Raw genomic sequence first — 18684 nt, 5'->3', positions numbered from 1 at the left:
CAGATCAGTCCTGTTCATTTCCATCTCCTGTTTGGAGGCAAACACTGCACTGTTGGGCACGTCGGTTTGTGTTTTATAGAGATATTATGTGCCATGGCTGTGAATGATCCCACACACATATATAGATATATATATATATACAGTCATATAGACATATATATTTAAACTCATGTAGCTCATGTGCAAAGCAGAGAAAATGGAAACAATATGGATGCAACTGGGCCAGGAACTGAGGGTCTGAATGTACAGCACTAATGAGTATTCATCAGTGCTCATGAGTATTCATCAGTATTATCAGTACTAATGAGTATTCATCTGTGCTCATCAGTATTATTAGTACTAATGAGAATTCATCTGTACTCATGAGTAATCATCAGTTTTATCAGTACTAATGAGTATTTATCTGTACTCATCAGTATTCATCACTGCTCATGAGTGCTCATCAGTATTCATCCATACTCATGAGTATTCATCAATGGCTGCAGGTAGTGTGTGTGATGCACGTAATGCCAGTGTCATACCAGAGCCTGTGGGAGCAGGAGACTGAAGGGAAAATAGGGCTGAAAAAAACAGTGTGTGCGTGTGTGCATGCGTGTGTGTGTGTGTATGTGTGTGTGTGTGACAGGTTCACCTCAGCAGTAATTATTCATGAGGAACAGTGTGTGAGAAGTGACTCACGTCACACAGTGAGGAAGTTCTGACAGCAGTGTGATCTTTCATTTCAGCAGGGGGTATCAGCTCTTATTAGCCTCCCCACACATGGCAGGTATTCCAATCAGTGTTTTTCTTCAGGTAAAACAATGACAGTTTTGAACCTCCAAACAGGTACAAGAGGAAAAAAACCAAACAAACTCAGGAGAAATTTTAGTGAGGAAAGTGTGAACTGAAGTGCTGAGATTGGTAGGGGGGAGTGATGGAGAGGAACAGACGCACATCGTAAGACATAGGGACAGCAGTGACTCGCTTGGGACAGCGCACAAGGACAGCGGTGACGTCTGGAGTGGAGTGGCGGTGGCGGAAGCAATGAGGTGATGGCTGGGTCCAACAGGGAAGCTAAACCCACAGCGTTCCCCTGGGGTCTCGTGGCTTGGGTTCTCAGGACCACCTCTCCAAACTCGCCCAAAACCCTCCTCCCCTCTCCCTGGGTCTGCTGGGGTCCTCGACCCTGGCCCTGGAGAGCCGCAGGGTAGGCTGGTTTTTGTCGAAAATCAGCACTTAATTAACCAATTAAAGCAGCTGATTACACAGTAAACACTGTTGGCTACCCATGATCCAGGCTCATCATTTTTGATGTTATCCAACATCAGAGCATGGTTGCTTGGCAACACACTTTCCCACGCAGGAACCCTTGACAGCCACGTGAAAGCTCTCAGAGTGGACCAATCAGAATGCCCCTCATGACAGTGCAGTATACACCATACTGCATAATTCAGAATATAAGGTATAAATAAGTGTGGTCAGTCACAGATTCAATTTCCTATTTATGATAAATAATATTATTTAATCACCCTTAAGCAATTGCATTAAAGCATGATATTTTCAAGAAAACTTTAAGATAAGATGGACTGGATGTACTGTAATCACAAACAAACCACGATGATTCTGATCTTTTTTCATTCAGATGTTTTTATGATACCCCCTCCCCAGCTGTCAATGTTTTGCAGTGTAGTCATAACACTGCCAGCTGCTTAAAAACAGAATTTAAATGAAATGGGCAGCTTTTAATGCAATTAATTTGGTTTTCTTACACTGTAAATTCACTCCTAGTATTTTTGAAATACACATTAAAGGACTGTGGAACACTATGAACATAATCTACCTCAAAATGGTTCGCTGTATCAGGCTACTGCACTGCACAAAACGTGAAAATTACACAAAAAATACATAACGCAAGTAATATTAAATCTGAATTACTGAAAAAATCACTTGATCATTAACGTGAACTGAAGTACTGCATTTTCTCCATCACTTCAAAAACCTGAGCCACATTGTAAGGTCGCTACCTCCTATTGCTTTTCTTTAAGTTGCTGAGTCAAACTGATCTGTTAACATTATCAGTGGACACTGCAGCTCTTTATTTAGTAAAATACGGCCAGAGTGAGTACAGTCTTTCACAAGGTGGGGCTAACGTTGTAGGTGCTGCCAAGTATTTATTTATGCATAAGAATCTGCCAAGCCCTCATAGTCACCTGTATGTAATTGACCACGACTGTAATGTTAATGCAACGGTCTTTGTACTTTCGTTTTAACTAGTCTCTCGATTTCACAAGTATCAAGTTCACACGAAACAACCGTGCTTTGCAAGGGTAACATATGTACGTCGGGCCAGCACGTGCTATCTGCAGAACATCCATCAATCCAAGGTGCGCTGTTTCACTCAGTCAGCAGTGCATAGCAATCCATTCGGCGATAGCCATGGTCCATTTGGTACAGGGGGTCTGACTGATAGGCTAGCAGCAATTTGTATATTCTAAAGGAGCAGGTCACCTAAAAAATAAAGTAAAGCTATATTTCCACTTACCCGGAGCGCTACCTACCCATCTGGATAGTTTCGCTGAGATTTGATGAGTTTTCTAGACATCTGCTGCAGCTCATTCCGATAAACGGACCTCAACGGTGCCAAAGTTTGTGGCGCTCAAAGTGCCAAAAATTTGAGCGCCACAAAAAACACACTGCCCCATAACAGCAGGCACTGCCCCTATAGCAGAAGCATACCACCCTGAGCGACTCTGGAGAGTTCTCCTCCACATGACCCTACTCCACACGGGAGTTCCCTCTTCCTTGCCCCACCTTGCTCTTCCTTGTCTGTCCTTGTGACAAATTTCACGCTCCACAGTCCATATCTGCTCCTCTGATTGGCTGTTCCTCACCTTACTTACCTGCATTGATTTTCCAAACTGTCACAGGAAACAGGAAGTGAGCTCCTGGTTCGTCTAACAGGCTGAATAAAGGTGAGTGACAGCCCCCGCAACCCCACTGCCCTCCCGCCCCGCCACCACTGCCCACCTGCCCTCTTGCCCCACCAGTACTCCCCACCTCCTCTCCTGCCCCACCACCACTGCCCACCTGCCCTCCTGCCCCACCACCACTGCACACCTGCCCTCTTGCTGATCACCTCCACCAAGCTGGAGGGGAAGTAGCCCACTCTGTCATTTCCTGTGCGGTTGTCATGGATACAGCCCTTCCATCGCCCGTCTGGGTGTTGCTCCAGGACCTTCAGGCAAACACAAAGTGTTAAACACACAACATGAAATACAGCAACCTTAAAAAGCCAGTCTGGTCAGTCAAATAGCTCTAAAGCAAAACAAATGACAGTTTGTTTCCTTTCAATTCAGAATCTAGTCACCTACACAGAGCAAAATACAACCAACAGTGCCCTCTACTGGTGGAGATTATAACACAGCAAGCTTCAAAACAGTGCTGTCACTGCAATTGTAACACAATTGTAACACAATATTGTGGCATTATCAGAGCTCTTTCAGTTCTCAGCTGGTCTACACAACCGTGGGAGGTGTTTTCGAATTTCCATGTGGCACTAAAGGTGTGATACTCTCAAAAACAAAATTTCTGCTAGTACAGTTTGTTAAAAGGGCAGTTCACCCAAAAATAAAATGAAGCTATATTTCCAATTACCCAGGTTGTTATATATCTATCCAGATAGTTAAGCTGAGATTTGACAAGTTTTCTAGATATCCACTGAAGCTCACCCGGATACAACTGACGTCAACAGGGACAACGTTTGTGGCACTCAAAGCACCAAAGATGTGCAGTCAAAAAAACTGAACAGTAACATTTTAAATATTGTTTCCAAATATAATGGTTACTCATGAACATCCAGAGACCTTGTTGTGCATCGAAAACAACTTTCTATTGAAGTGCGATAGCTGTGTCTATCGGCGCACGGTCTCAACCAAAGCACGGCAGCAGTCTGGGATGTAGCGTCAACATTGTATCGATCAGCGTTAGGCAACTGTGCATCACTGTGCTTGGCTTGCGTATCGAAGCATCAACGAAGGGTACAAGTACACGGTGCCCCTGAATACTGGCATGATTTGGTACCTTGGCAGAAAGTAGTTTTCAGTGAAACTGTGCACAACAAGGTCTGAGAATGTTCATGAACAACCGCGTCAGTATATTTGGAAGGAGACATTGCTGCAGTGGACATCTCGAAAACTTGTCAAATCTCAGCAAAACTACCTAGATGGGTAGATGAGGAGCACTCCAGGTAAGTGGAAATATAGCTTTATTATATTTTTGGATTAGCTGCCCCTTTAAGTGAGTGTTGATTCGGTGGGTGTATTTGCAGTGTAAGCAACATGAAAGTTACTGTGGTCAAAGTTAATACAGCAGGAGTAAAAGCACTGGGAGTTACTGTAGGGCGAAGTTGGGAGATGGTGTTTGTTTAACAAGCGTTAGTACAGTGTGAAGTATAGAGGAAGTGAAACTGCAGCCTGGAGACTCACTGTGATGACGTCCCCTGCTTTGATATTCAGGCTGGTGAGGTCATAGTTGTTACAGTAATCTTTCAGAGCTCTCACCTGCAGGGCTGCGGAGGCGTCTGCAGGGATACATAGAGAAGGTCTGATACACAAAGCGCTGACAACCATGCTCAACCACTCACAGCCAATCACAACCACGCTCAACCACTCACAGCCAATCACAACCACGCTCAACCACTCACAGCCAATCACAACCACGCTCAACCACTCACAGCCAATCACAACCACACTCAACCACTCACAGCCAATCACAGTCAATCACAACCACGTTCAACCACTCACTGCCAATCACAGTCAATCACAACCATACTCAATCACTCACAGCCAATCACAACCACGCTCAACCACTCACAGCCAATCACAACCACGCTCAACCACTCACAGCCAATCACAGTCAAACACAACCACGCTCAACCACTCACAGCCAATCACAGTCAAACACAACCACGCTCAACCACTCACAGCCAATCACAACCACGCTCAACCACTCACAGCCAATCACAGTCAATCACAACCACGCTCAACCACTCACAGTCAATCACAGTCAACCACAACCACGCTCAACCACTCACAGCCAATCACAAGCACTTAAAACTGCTCACAACTGCTTACAACCACTCATAACCATACTGAACCACGCTCAACCAGTCAAAGCCATTCACAACCACTTAAAACTGCTCACAACTACTTACAAGCACTTACAAACCCTCAGAAAGCGCCCTTGACTGCTCCTAACCAGTCATAGCCATTTAAAACAGCTCACAACCACTCATTGCTGCTCACAACGGCTTACAATGACTCACAACCATTCACAAAGCTCTCACAAGCAAACTGCTTACAACTGCTGAAAGTGTCTCTGGCACTGGCGCACAGTTCTCCTCATGTATATGCATTTCTGGGAGGTCTGTGCGAAGGGAGCGTGTAAAATTATTCTAATATTCTGTACAAATTACACTAGCGCTATTAATGAAAAAAGGATAATGTAAGGCACTGAGCTGTCAGTAATTAATCACAGTAATGGTGATGCACTGTATAAAAGGTGCAAAAAAAAAAAAAAGGGATAATTTATACATGATCCCTAACCCAAAGCCAAGACAGACCAGAGCAGTCAAAGAATGTGGCATGGCTCAGAGAAATGAATCGATTTGCTGTACAGCAGGGCTAGCCTGTCCATTTCAGTCTCCTCTGAAGAGGCAGTGTTTGCTAGTGCAGACAGTATATTGCCAAGCAATTGCCAGCAAAGTCTTGTTTATTACAATGAATGATTAGACAATATCAATAAAACGTGTTGTCAATCTGGTCAGCTAACATACAGTATGTGACTGCAGGTGCTTAGCCTAGCTTCATCTCCTCACACATGAAAGCATCACATATTATTTTGATTTATAAGAATGCATTTCTAATCTCTCTCCTAGGAATGCATTTCTAATCTCTCCCTCTCCCACTCTCTCTCTCCTACGTCCTCGCCCTCTGTCTCACCCCCCTTCTCTCTCCCATCCTCTCTCTCCCTCTCTCTCCTACTCCCTCTGTCTCTCTCCCTCTCTGTCTCTCACCCCCTCTCTCTCTCTCTCTCTCTCTCTCCCTCTCTGTCTCTCACCCTCTCTCTCTCTCTCTCTCTCTCTCTCTCTCTCTCTCTCTCTCACCTCGCAGCAGTTGTTTGATCTCCTTGCTGGCCTGGGTGGTGGTAAACTGATGCACAATATCCAGGGCAGTCTGGTTGTACGTGTTCCTCACGGCAGCATTGATGCCGCTCTATGGGCGAAGGGTCAAGAGGTCAAAGGTCAGGGGTCAGAGGTATAAAAAAATACAGGCATGATACCAGCTCATAATGTGTACAAGGCCCTTGGAATACACCGTCACCCACCACCAGGTAGCGCACGCACTTCCCCTCCCCCACCCACAGGGGGCACTCACGTCCAGCAGCAGACGAACTGCCTCCGTTTTCCCGCAAAGCGCCGCTTCATGGAGGGCAGTGCCCGCCTTGGTCTGCCTGTTGATGTCGATGCCGGCCTGGATCAGCAACCTGCAGACAGGGGTGCACATTAACACCACGGCCACCAGGGGGCAGCACTGAGACACCACTGCAGCAACGGGAGACTGAGGCTTTGTGAACCCCCAAATAAATAGTGCTTCAAAGTGCTTCACAAAACTGAGCTGATTTATGATTTGTTCTCGCAGTGATTGACACACAGCACCTCCACCCTCGAGTCTATGACCTCACTCCCCATAGCTGTTCCACAGCCTCCATCTGCTACCAGCGAGCACAGCTCTGCCCCAGCCTCTCCCAAAATGCCAGCTCCTCAGCTTTTGTTCCCCCAACGACACACAGACCCCCAACACCCGCCCCCTGCTGCTGGGGGTCAGGGGTTTTACAGACACAGGGACGCTCACTTCGATTAGCAGCCCGAAGGCTTCACAAAGCGCTGCGCGTTAGCGTGGCATAACCGGGGTCACGCGGCGTGCCCCTCTGGAGGGGAGCCAGCGCTAAATCGGCTGTCTAAAGCGTAATGACCGTTTGGTCCTGGGCCGCGTATCGCTTTCCTACGGGGGGGGGGGGGATTAGGGGGCCCCCGGGCCACAATTACCCCTTTCACTAAAAAGGCTTCTCCGGGGGCAAACGCTGCCTGACGGTGACATTGGGGAAATGGGCGGTTCCTCAGCCCCAGGCTGGTCCCTGACGGGACGTGGGGGTGAGAGAGGCCCCCTCGGCGGAGCGGATAATCCCCGCAGCGCGGTTCCTCGGCCTCAGGCCGGGTCCTGGGTCCTGCTTACGTAGCACGCGCATCGGGCGATAAATAAAGCGCGCCTCCAGTGTTTCACTCTGAAATGCAAAGGCCAGCCAATTCATTCACTTTATCACTGCTGTCATAAAGCTGGGAGTCGAGCTGCCCAGCGTGATGGATTAGCAGCCTGCAGGTGTGTGTGTGTGCGTGTGTGTGCGTGTGTGTGTGTGCGTGTGTGCGTGCGTGTGTGCATGTGTGTGTGTGTGTGTGCATGTGTGTGTGTGTGTGCGTGTGTGTGTGTGTGTGCGTGTGTGTGTGTGCGTGTGTGTGTGTGTGTGTGCGTGTGTGTGTATGCGTATGTGTGTGTGTGTGTGCATGTGTGTGTGCGCATGTGTGTGTGTGTGTGTGTGTGTGTGTGTGTGCGTGTGTGTGCGTGTGTGTGTGTGTGTCTGCGTGTGTGTGTGCGTATGTGTGTGTGTGTGTGTGCGTGCGTGTGTGTGTGCGTGTGTGTGTGTGTGTGTGTGTGCGCGTGTGTGTGCGTGTGTGTGTGTGTGTGTGTGTGTGTGCGTGTGTGTGTGCGTATGTGTGTGTGTGTGTGTGTGTGTGCGTGTGTGTGTGTGTGTATGCGTATGTGTGTGTGTGTGTGTGTGCGTGTGTGTGTGTGTGTGTGTGTGTGTGTGTGTGTGGAGACTGCTTGTGCTTGCTGTAGTATCTGGGCTCCTGTGTCTCTCTCTCTCTCCCTCGCCCCCCCTCTCAGCCACTGCAGTGGGGGGGGGGGGTCATCACTGACGCACAGAAACATAATCACAACCCATTCACTGCTGATTAATGAGACAGAGCTGTCCTTTAAGCATGAGAGATGGGCTAGTATGTGTTCGTGTGCGTGTGTCTGTGTGTGTGCGTGTGTGCGTGTGTGCGCGCGCGTGTGTGTAAAGGAAACACATAAGATGATGACCTGGAGGGTCTCTTGGATGGCAGTGAAATATAGAGATCAGGCTTTAAACTGGAAAATACTGTACTGAGCATAACCTCCCTTACTACATACTGCATCTAATGACATGATAAATGCATATGTGTGCAATAAATGGTACATGTACGTTGCCCTGGACACAGTTGTTGCTAAGCCAACACATTTTATAATTTAATGAGATCATGGTATCATAAATGTCCCCCTTCACGTCTCGTGGGGAAGAAACTCATTATAAGAATGTGCCACAAACTGCAGTGAGAGGCCAGCTAAATCCATCCATTCATCCAGGCAGGTCTGCACACTCAGACACTTCAGCCTAAGCACTTTATTAATTATTGCAGGGGACTTTTTCATCTGCAGTGGTGAAAGGTAGACTGTGGAGCTGAGGTGCTTCCACAGACGTACAAGCAGTAGTGAGTGTGCACACACACGCACACGCGCGTGCACATACACGCACACACACGCGCGCGCACACACGCACACACAGATGCACACACACACATATACACACACATGCATACACACACACACAAAAGCACACACACACACACACATACACACGCATACACACACACACATAAACACACACACACACACACACACACACATACATGGGTTTGGAGCATAGCTGCACAGTGAAGCTGATTCTGGGTTTGGAGCATAGCTGCACAGTGAAGCTGACGCTGGGTTTGGAGCATAGCTGCACAGTGAAGCTGATTCTGGGTTTGGAGCATAGCTGCAAAGTGAAGCTGACGCTGGGTTTGGAGCATAGCTGCACAGTGAAGCTGACCCTGGGTTTGGAGCATAGCTGCACAGTGAAGCTGATTCTGGGTTTGGAGCATAGCTGCACTGTGAAGCTGACGCTGGGTTTGGAGCATAGCTGCACAGTGAAGCTGACCCTGGGTTTGGAGCATAGCTGCACAGTGAAGCTGATTCTGGGTTTGGAGCATAGCTGCAAAGTGAAGCTGACGCTGGGTTTGGAGCATAGCTGCACAGTGAAGCTGCACAGTTTGGGGGAGGATCAGCGCGCCTCCTGTTGCAGCGCAGGTGGAGGTTTCGGGTGACTGCGTGAGCCGTGTGAGTGTGGCTCTAATTGAAAAGCTGCAACCGGTTCCTCTCCGGGCCGGCATCTCTCCGGCACGTTCCGCGCACACGGGGGCTTCGGCTGACGCCCCAGGCCGCCCGCCGCCCCGCCCCCCGCCCCGCCCCGCCCCCCTCTCCCCTGCCAATCAGCTGGAAGCAGGACGCCAGCGTGCAGCTAAACTGAGCCCAGCTCCAGCGGAGGGAATACAACCCCGCAGGGCCGTGGTCCAGTTTGCCACACACCAACCGCCACACTGGCTCCGCTCTCCGAAAAGGAGGAGGGTTTACTCTGCCGGCGGGACCTGAACCCGCAGAACCCCTCCGTGCGCGGTCTCTCCCTCCGGAGTGGGAACGGGCCCAATCCGACACAGCCCTCTGAGCGCTCTGAGAACACGCCATCGCTCACGCCGCTCTGACCCCCGCACCATTACCGCCATCGTTAGCAGATAACGGCTAATGTGTGTGTGTGTGTGTGTGTGTGTGCCTGCGTGTGTGTGTGCGTGCATGTGTGTGCACGTGCAGGGAGCGTACTGTGATAAAAAAAGACACTCATCTCTCTGATGGACCACCCCCCCCCCCCCCCCCCCCCCCAACGTCCTTGACCGAGTGCATTGCTGCCCCCCCCCCCCCCCCCCCCGCCCCCCACCAGTCAACAAGCCCTCGCCTGCCCTGCGCTGCACCCCTCTGAATGGAATCCTATTAGAGGTGTCAAAAGCAGAATATCATTTCAATTACTGCGATGACTGATCTTTGAGCAGGAGTACAGTTTCCTGGGATGGGAGGGGGGGGTCACTGGTGGAAAGTGCTGAGGTGCCACAATATTCCACCACTGGGGACTATAAACCCAGCCCGGGAGAGCCAGATGGCCTGATAGTGGTTTTATTTTCACCTTAAATAATCAGCAAGTTCAGACCCAAGTTGAGGTAGAGGTAGAGTAAGACATAGCTCAGACACAGAATAAGCGTAAGACTTTGAGTACAAAAGGAACAACTGATTGGTCAGACAAGCACTGAGACTGACTTAATATAATGCAACTGTGAAGGGAGGTTTTTTTTTTTTGCAGTTTTTTGAAATCGTGAGCTCCCCTTCTGACAATTAATCCTCTGTGAGTTGAGGAGTGTTTCCTTGTTTTCATCTATGAAAGCCAGCCTGGAAGTGTTCCCATCACCTCTGAGGTACTGACCAGAGAGATTGGCCTAGTCAACTCCTCTAAAAGCACGGCTGATACTCTCAGGTTTATATGGAATTACATGGCAGAGTGAGAGCCAGGCTTATGTGAAGACCCAAAGAGCTATGCTTTATCCCCAAACAGCTGCACATGCCCTCACCCCGATACCCATCTCCTTTACACTCCGACCCTGGTTAACTGTGACCTAATGGTGGTGACCTCTGACCTGATGGTGGTGAACTCTGACCTGATGATGTCGATGTGGCCGTTCTTGGCGGCGAGGTGCAGGGGGCTGGTCCCGTTGGGGTCGGTGGAGTCGTTGGGTTTGGGCTCCAGCAGGGCGGCGCACATATTACTGCTGAGAAGCAGCTGCACCACCTGCAGGAGGAACACACATACACACACACACACGCACACATACACATGCACACATGCGTGCACACACACACACACGCACATGCGTGCACACACACACACACACACACACACGCACATGCGTGCACACGCACACACACACACGCACACATGCGTGCACACATGCACACACACACACAGACATACACACGCACACACACAGACACACACACACGCACACACACATACACACACACAGGCACACACACACAGTTGAAGGAACGAGTAGTAACTCACTGTCCAGAGTCTGCACGGCCCCTACTTATCTTTCCCATACTTCCTGAACAGCACACTCTCATGACTTACTCCGACTCTGCCGAATTCACAGGCCAGGTCTAAGGGGGTTTTCCCAGCGATGTCCACGATGCAGGGGTTAGACTGGTGCTGCAACAGCATCTCTGACTGCAGGGGGACAGACGGGCATCAGTGTGCAGCCTGCACAGTGCACCAGCAGCGCCAACACAGGGTCACATGACCCCGCCGGTCATTTTAGAGACAACAGCAAAGCTGCTGCTATTGCTGACAGGTCAGCACTGCAGTGTCTGTTCAGTAAGGTCTCTTCTGCAGTGTCTGTGCTGCAGGGTCTATACTAAATTGTCTGTGCTGCAGTGTCTATGCTACAGTGTCTGTTCTGCAGTGTCTGTGTTGTAGGGTGTGTGCTACAGGGTCTGTGCTGTAGTGTCTGTTCTGCAGTTTCTGTGCTGCAGTGTCCATGCTACAGGGTTTCTACTAAATTGTCTGTTCTGCAGTGTCTGTGCTGCAGGGTTTGTACTGCAGTGTCTGTGCTGCATTGTCTATTGATTAGGGTCTGTGATTCTATATTCTATCAGAGTAATTGATAAGACTTGATGGGCCCAGGCAGGGAAAAGGCTGTGAGAAACTCAGCATTTTTTTTTTAAATTTAAGCATCATGTTCAGCTTTATATCACTTCCCTGCGTGAGGTACGGAACACCTGGGTCTTACTGCACCTGTAACACCAGTCCTGTCTTAACAAAAATATATGCAGTCCTTGGCCTAGAACGGTCACATTCAAACGATAACAGCAGTGGTTGCCCTGGATCTGTGTGAGTAAGCACTCTCTAGCACAATTTCTGGGAATTGTCTTTCTTATAGAGTAAATAGAATAATTTTTTTTTTTGCATGTGTGTAGCAGGGGTATATGGGGCTCCAGGACTGCAGGATGGACCACCTCTCACCACATCATAGTGTCCATGCTGTGCAGACAGATGCAGGGGAATCTGGCCCTCGTCCGATTGGCCGTTCACTGAAGAGCCACATTTCAGCAGCAGTTTCATGGGCTCTGCCTTACCCTGCCAGGCAGCGTAGTGCAGGGGCCGCATCCCTACGGCAAGAGAACAGGGACAAGCGGTCATGCCGCTGCCAATAGCAGCACAATGTCAATCTCCCACTGAAACAGGCCTGGCCACTCCCAGTACTGTGGACACGTGACTAAATCTTCTGTGTGGCTCAGAGTCAGGTTAGTAGTGGGGATGAGTGAGTGATATTGGGGCAGCAGTGGGGATGAGTGAGGGAGTGATATTGGGGCAGCAGTGGGGATGAGTGAGTTAGTGACATTGGGGCAGCAGTGGGGATGAGTGAGTTAGTGATATTGGGGCAGCAGTGGGGATGAGTGAGTGATATTGGGGCAGCAGTGGGGATGAGTGAGTTAGTGATATTGGGGCAGCAGTGGGGATGAGTGAGTGATATTGGGGCAGCAGTGGGGATGAGTGAGGGAGTGATATTGGGGCAGCAGTGGGGATGAGTGAGGGAGTGTTATTGGGGCAGCAGTGGGGATGAGTGAGGGAGTGATATTGGGGCAGCAGTGGGGATGAGTGAGGGAGTGATATTGTGGCAGCAGTGGGGATGAGTGAGGGAGTGATATTGGGGCAGCAGTGGGGATGAGTGAGTTAGTGATATTGGGGCAGCAGTGGGGATGAGTGAGTTAGTGATATTGGGGCAGCAGGGCTGCAGGGAGCACTCACCCTTCTGGTCCCTGATATCCACCGTGGCCTGGGACTCCAGCAGCAGCGAGATGAGCTCCAGGTTGCCGTTCAGGGCGGCATGATGCAGCGCGGCGAAGCTGCAGAGCGCGGAGGAGACAGACCGTCAGAATCACGGACAGACGGACGGACGGACGGACGGACCGCCGGCGTACAGGCAGCGGTAGGCCGGCACACAGGCCTGGGCGGGCCTGGTTTAGCCACGTACAGCATGCGCTCACATCAGCCCCAGACTCTGCGCTACCAGTGAGGCCTGCGGGATTCTCTCCCGAGGAACACAGATGTGAGAGATAACGGGAAATTGTTTGTAATGGAAGAGTTTGGAAATTAAATGAAGACGCCTGGGTCATTTCATTTAACGTTTATTTTTGTGTGTTTCCAGTGCAAAGCTTCTTACAATATGATCTTGTTTGCAGAGTTATAGAGTGACTGCAAGAGTAAAACAATCATTACTAACCCCCCCCTCCCTCCCCACCAAGTTAGCGAGCCCCTAGAGCAGTAGTAACCAACCCTGTTCCAGGAGATCGATCATCCTGTAGGTTGACATTTCAACCCTAATTTAGCACACCTGACTCTACTAATTAGCAGCTCAACATCTCTAGCTGCTGAATGAGGTGTGCTTTATTAGGGTTGGAGTGAAATCCGGCAGGACGGCAGATCTCCAGGAACAGGGTTGGTTACCACGGCCCTCGGGTGATGGGTGGACGTCTCTGGCTCCGCCGCCCCGATGCCCGGTGGCAGGAATCTACGCTCCGGGGCGGAGAGAGACAGAGCTGCCAGATCCCGTCCCACGCAGGCGTGTCACAAACAACGCTCCGACGGCTCGGCGTCTCGCTGCGCGTTACTAATGATGAGAGCGGCTGTAACGCAGAATTACGGCTGACATAGAAGATTTGCCGCAAACTGATCATTTAGGGTGGCGCGGGGGGGGGGGGGGGGGGGGGGGGGGGGGGTCGACTGACTTGCTGGAAACAGTGCTGACTGCTGATTGGACTGGGCTGGGCTGGGCTGGGCTGGGCTGGACCAGGCTCTGGGGTCTCTGTTGCCTGGGTGATGCCCGTTTCTCTGCTAGCTTTTGCTTCCATTCTCAAGAGAGCCCCGCCCAACACCCCCCACACCACACTTCCCCCCCCCCCCCCCCCCCCCATCTCTATCCTCCAGGAGACCAGTGCAGCTGAACAAACGCACGCCACCCCTCTCTCCTTCCCTGCCGATTTGCCGAAGGGATTTCACTGACCCCTCGCATGAGTGGGAGGGGGCAGTCAGCCGGGGTAGGGGGTCTGACCTAATTTCACCCCCCCCTCCCCCCACCCCAAGGCCTCCCCTGGGGAGACAGCCCGATGGTTCAGCCGCTCGGCCTTCTCCAATTAGGCACGCGGGATTGGTCCTTCAGCGCCGTCATGGCTGTAGCCGCGGGACATGCCAGCCAGCGTGATGGAAATCAAAGGTGACTTCCAATCAGCTCTCACTTGAATAACCTCCACCAATTAGAGAGCCCCTTTCCCTGCAGCCACCCTGTACTCCACCCCTCCACTGTGATGCTTTTGACTCATCAATAAGCAGAGAAACCCAGCTCTGTGCCTGAATTATTCGCACTGGACGGGGTGGCGGGGGGGGGGGGTGTTACAGGTGTGAGTTTACCTGGGTGGCGAATTGTTCATCAACACCCAGAGCCAGATGGGAATGGTCACTATGTGAAATCACTGTCAAGTTATCTGCGAAAAAATGGTTCCTCAGAACTCCATAAACACTACTTACCCTAACAATGAGCTGCCAAATCTAGGGGGGCAAAACATTTTTGTTACATTCATCATCTGACAGATGTCATAAAGCTTTCAAAAAATTGTTACTCAGAATGAAGTGTCAAAATGTGATAGCAGAGCATTCAATACACTGTAGAGTTACACAACACCGCATATTAGCGCTAAATGTCAGCCTCCAGTAAGCAGCCTCTCAGCCATTATAGAACATGGATGAGTCATTATTAGGCCCTAGCCCTCATCACTAGAAGAGTGAGTGTGCAATGTGTATGTATGTGTGACTGAGTGTGTGTACATGGGTGTGTGTATGTGTGTGTGGAGGCATGTGTATGAGTGTGTGCGTGCGCATGTGCATGAGTGTGTGTGCGTGTGCGTGTGTGTATGTGATCATGTATATGTTTGTGCTCGCGGGCTTGTGTATGTGTGATGCTGCGTGCACGTATGTGTGTGTGTGCACATGCGTGGGCGTATATATCTGTGTGTTAGTGTGGGCATGTGTATGAGTGTATGAGTGTGTGCGTTTGTGTGTGTGGGCAAGTACATTTGTGTGCTTGTGGGCATGTGTATGAGTGTGTGTGTGTGTGGGGGGGGGTATCTTGTAGGCATGTGTTCATGAGTGTGAGTGTGTGTGGGCATGTATATGTGAGTGCTTGTGGACTAGTGTATGAATGTAAGAGTGTGTGTGAGTGGGCATTTAATGTGTGTGCTTGTGGGCATGTGTATGTGTGTGTGTGTGTGTGGTCTGGTGTGCCCTTTGCCACGTCTGTCCAGCTCTCCAGCTCTCCTTCACTCTGATTGGCTGTTCCGAGAGGCCTCAGCCAGCAGCATCCATTCTGGTCTCTTAGTTTGCAATCAGAACTGCGGCATCATGGATCGCTGGGAGGTGAAGCTCGTTACCATGGCACTGGAAATGAAACTGGACCAAACGGCCAGGTTAAAACCACCTGACGGTCCTCCAGTGCGCCTCCTTTGCGCCTCCTGTTCCCTGTCCTGTGCGCCTCCTGTCCCCTGTCCTGTGCGCCTCCTGTCCCCTGTCCTGTGCGCCTCCTGTCCCCTGTCCTGTGCGCCTCCTGTGCGCCTCCTGTCCCCTGTCCTGTGCATCACTCAGAAGTCCCGGCGCATTTTAATAAAACCGGAGCACCGCTGGTGGAGCCCCAGTCATAAATCACACCACAGCGCCCTCATTGCGTACCGCACCCTGCAGTGAAACGTGCTGCAGCCCAAATAGAAAGCAGCTCTCTCTCTTTTTTCCCCTCACCCCACCCCCCTCACCACCCCACCCCTCCCATTTAATTTGGTGGCCAATTTTATTATGATTTTATTAATATGCATGTTTACATCCATGACCCCTCGAGACCCAACCCCCAACCCCCAACCCCAAAGCCCCCACTCACCCTGCACTAACACACGATAACCTGCCCCACCCTCCCCATCCGCCACTTTTTGATATAATTTCATTTCCGGCAGGATATCACATCAGCAGGGCTGGAAGAGTGTGCTGTACACACTGGGGATTGCGTTCCTAGAACAGGGAAGCACGGCTGAGAATTGGGCTTGTCAGGTAGCCCAGGTGTTAAGCTACCCCATGGCTTTTGAAACAGGAGCGTTAACCCCAGTGTTCAAGTGCCTAAAATGGGTATGAAGTCCAGCTGACTACATCTAGCCACACACTAAGCTCTGTATGGCTGATTGGCTGCCCAGCTGGTCCCTGATTGGCTGACCAGCTGGTACTCGATTGGTTGCCCTGCTGGTCCCTGATTACTGCCCAGCTGGTGCCTGGCAGCCCAGGCATTCTCACAGAACTCTCCAGGTTGTCACAAGAGAAGATCAATGTTCTCAGCTGGCTTTTAATATAGATTTTTCAGAAAGACCCCACAGAACAAGCCACATGCAGTTGGTATTAAAATGGGGACAGACACTGAGGGCACCTCTGCACAGACTCATAACATCTAAAATATGTGCACAGCACATGAGTCTTTGGTAATAAACAGTATGTAGGAAATACTGTAGGATATTTATCCCTTCAGTTTTTATATGAACTGGTTCTCTTCCTTCTCTCGTCGTCCTGGACAGACTCATTAATCAGTCTATAATACAGGCTACCTTCGCTCTTAATTTATTGTAAACTAATAGACAGATACAAATCTACTGAAATATGATGATCGCCACATCTTGAAAAAGGACAACTGGTTTTTTTGTTATCTACTCAATGCGCAGTAGAAGTACTGGTTGTAAACGCCCACAAGACAGTCCCACACCAGATTAGTGTTTGGAATATGGGACTATGGGATACATAAGGACCACAGGATGCCACTGAGATGAAAAACTTCTTCTGCAGCTCGGTAGATAGTGGAAGAATAAGGAATCCCTGACATGGAGGAACACCTATTTCTATTTCACATACTGTATTTAGTATATCGCAGTACATAAGTATATCGCAGGTCAGTACAGTACACGCGTCAGGGGGGAAGAAACGTACTGCAAAGCAGCCAGCACTTCCTCCCAGCAGTTCATGTGCTGCATGTTAGGTTGTTGGTTCTGTCCTTATTAAATTAAACGGAGTATGTGTCCTGAGCAGGAACGCCGCTGACCCTGCTGATCTGGCCCACGCTCCTGATCTCAGCCGCTCCGCGGGCCTGCTGAGCGACTCGCGCGCGGCTTCACAACCCTGGCCTGCTCGCGGCACTCGCCCGTTTCTCGCTGACAGCGAGAGGGGTGCTGGAAGCTTCCGGGAACGTGGGATAGATCGGGTATCAGATATGAGCACATCCTGTGATACAGCACTAGACTGGGTATATGACACACTCACACGTACTCACACACACTCACTCACACATACACACACACACACTTAGGCGCACTCACACACTCACGTGCACTCACACATACTCTCACACACACACACACTTAGGCACGTTCACACACTCACGTGCACTCACACACTCACTCACTACTATAACAAGGCATTAAATCCTCAGTTCCATCAGTGATGTGATCAGTCCAGTGAATGTTATTATTATTATTATTTGAATTATTATTATTATTCCTTTGATTTCGTATTTTTGGAGAAAATAAGTTTTCTATTTAAAAAGGAGGTCACAGCACATCAGTCAGTCTAAAGGCCGATCCAGTGCTTCTCAGATAAAGGACAATGTAAGACTGCAAAAAGAGAAGATCTGGAGCACACGGATGTAAAATAAGCCCTTTAATGGCGCAAAATAAAACGGACACATTCCGAAGCTACTGCGTCTTCATCAGAGTCATATAAAGAAAATGTATACGACTGACGAAGATGCAGTTGCATGGAAACGCGTCAGCTTTATTTTGCACCATTAAAGGGGTTATTTTACATCCGTGTGCTCCAGGCTTTTCCCTTTTGCAATAAGTTTTTTTATAACCTGACAATAAACGTTTTTTATAACAGGACTGTGAGGACCGTCAGCCCTTCAGGCTCAAGTCCAGAAAAGACTGGCTCTCCAGATTCACAGCACCAGCGGATGGGGGAAGCAGAACTGACACAAGCAGCATCAGCACCAGCCAGAGAGTAAAAGAACACTGCCGTTTTATGGGAGCAAAAGACCCTGCCAACCTGAAATTGCAGGGACCAATCACACAGAATTATCAATGAGACTGACACCGCATGTTACTGAGCTGTAGCTCCGCCCACTCTCTGGTTCCTGAAGCCTCGTTAACTATAACGGGTTTCAGCATCATTTCCTTAAAGGCACACTGTAAGTGGGTATAAAGCGTATTAAAGTGGTAATTTATCTTGATGCTAATGGACTTTCTACAATAGCAGCTGCATGTTGAACTGCATAAATATGGTAGAATTTAAGGACAGTCAATGCTGTAGAGGGGAAAAAACACATTAACGCTTTCACCCCATGATACTCCTGAGGTAGCCTCTCCACACAGTGCTAATTATTACTCACTCCTCTGTTCGATGAAGAATTATGTTTGTTGGCTTTCCTACAGATTCAGAGAATATTCTGTACACAAGAAGCATTTATTAGTTCCAATTATTTAAAAAATAGTAATAATGGATCCAATTTATGTAGCAACTTTT

The 18684-nt window shown here is 49.6% G+C and overlaps 1 protein-coding gene across 5 annotated transcripts in view; it reads right to left on the bottom strand.

Moving 5' to 3' along the window:
• Positions 1 to 18684, bottom strand: part of LOC118217274 (caskin-1-like) — a 60171-nt gene that overhangs the window by 12940 nt on the left and 28547 nt on the right. For 3 of the 5 annotated variants that reach the window (XM_035399138.1, XM_035399140.1, XM_035399141.1), the window contains exons 3-10: positions 12841 to 12938; positions 12055 to 12200; positions 11164 to 11259; positions 10691 to 10821; positions 6414 to 6522; positions 6143 to 6251; positions 4464 to 4558; positions 3097 to 3214 (exon numbers count right to left, since the gene is read on the bottom strand). In XM_035399138.1, the coding sequence (XP_035255029.1) occupies positions 3097 to 3214; positions 4464 to 4558; positions 6143 to 6251; positions 6414 to 6522; positions 10691 to 10821; positions 11164 to 11259; positions 12055 to 12200; positions 12841 to 12938 (902 nt within the window). Of the gene's footprint in view, positions 1 to 3066; positions 3215 to 4463; positions 4559 to 6142; positions 6252 to 6413; positions 6523 to 10690; positions 10822 to 11163; positions 11260 to 12054; positions 12201 to 12840; positions 12939 to 18684 lie in introns of all 5 variants that reach the window. The other 2 variants (XM_035399137.1, XM_035399139.1) reach the window with 1 other exon arrangement.

Source organism: Anguilla anguilla, chromosome 17 (genome assembly GCF_013347855.1).
Source record: "Anguilla anguilla isolate fAngAng1 chromosome 17, fAngAng1.pri, whole genome shotgun sequence".
Taxonomy (NCBI): domain Eukaryota; kingdom Metazoa; phylum Chordata; class Actinopteri; order Anguilliformes; family Anguillidae; genus Anguilla; species Anguilla anguilla.
Note: the sequence above shows the minus strand (reverse complement) of the source record. Positions and strands in the feature narration are given on the sequence as shown.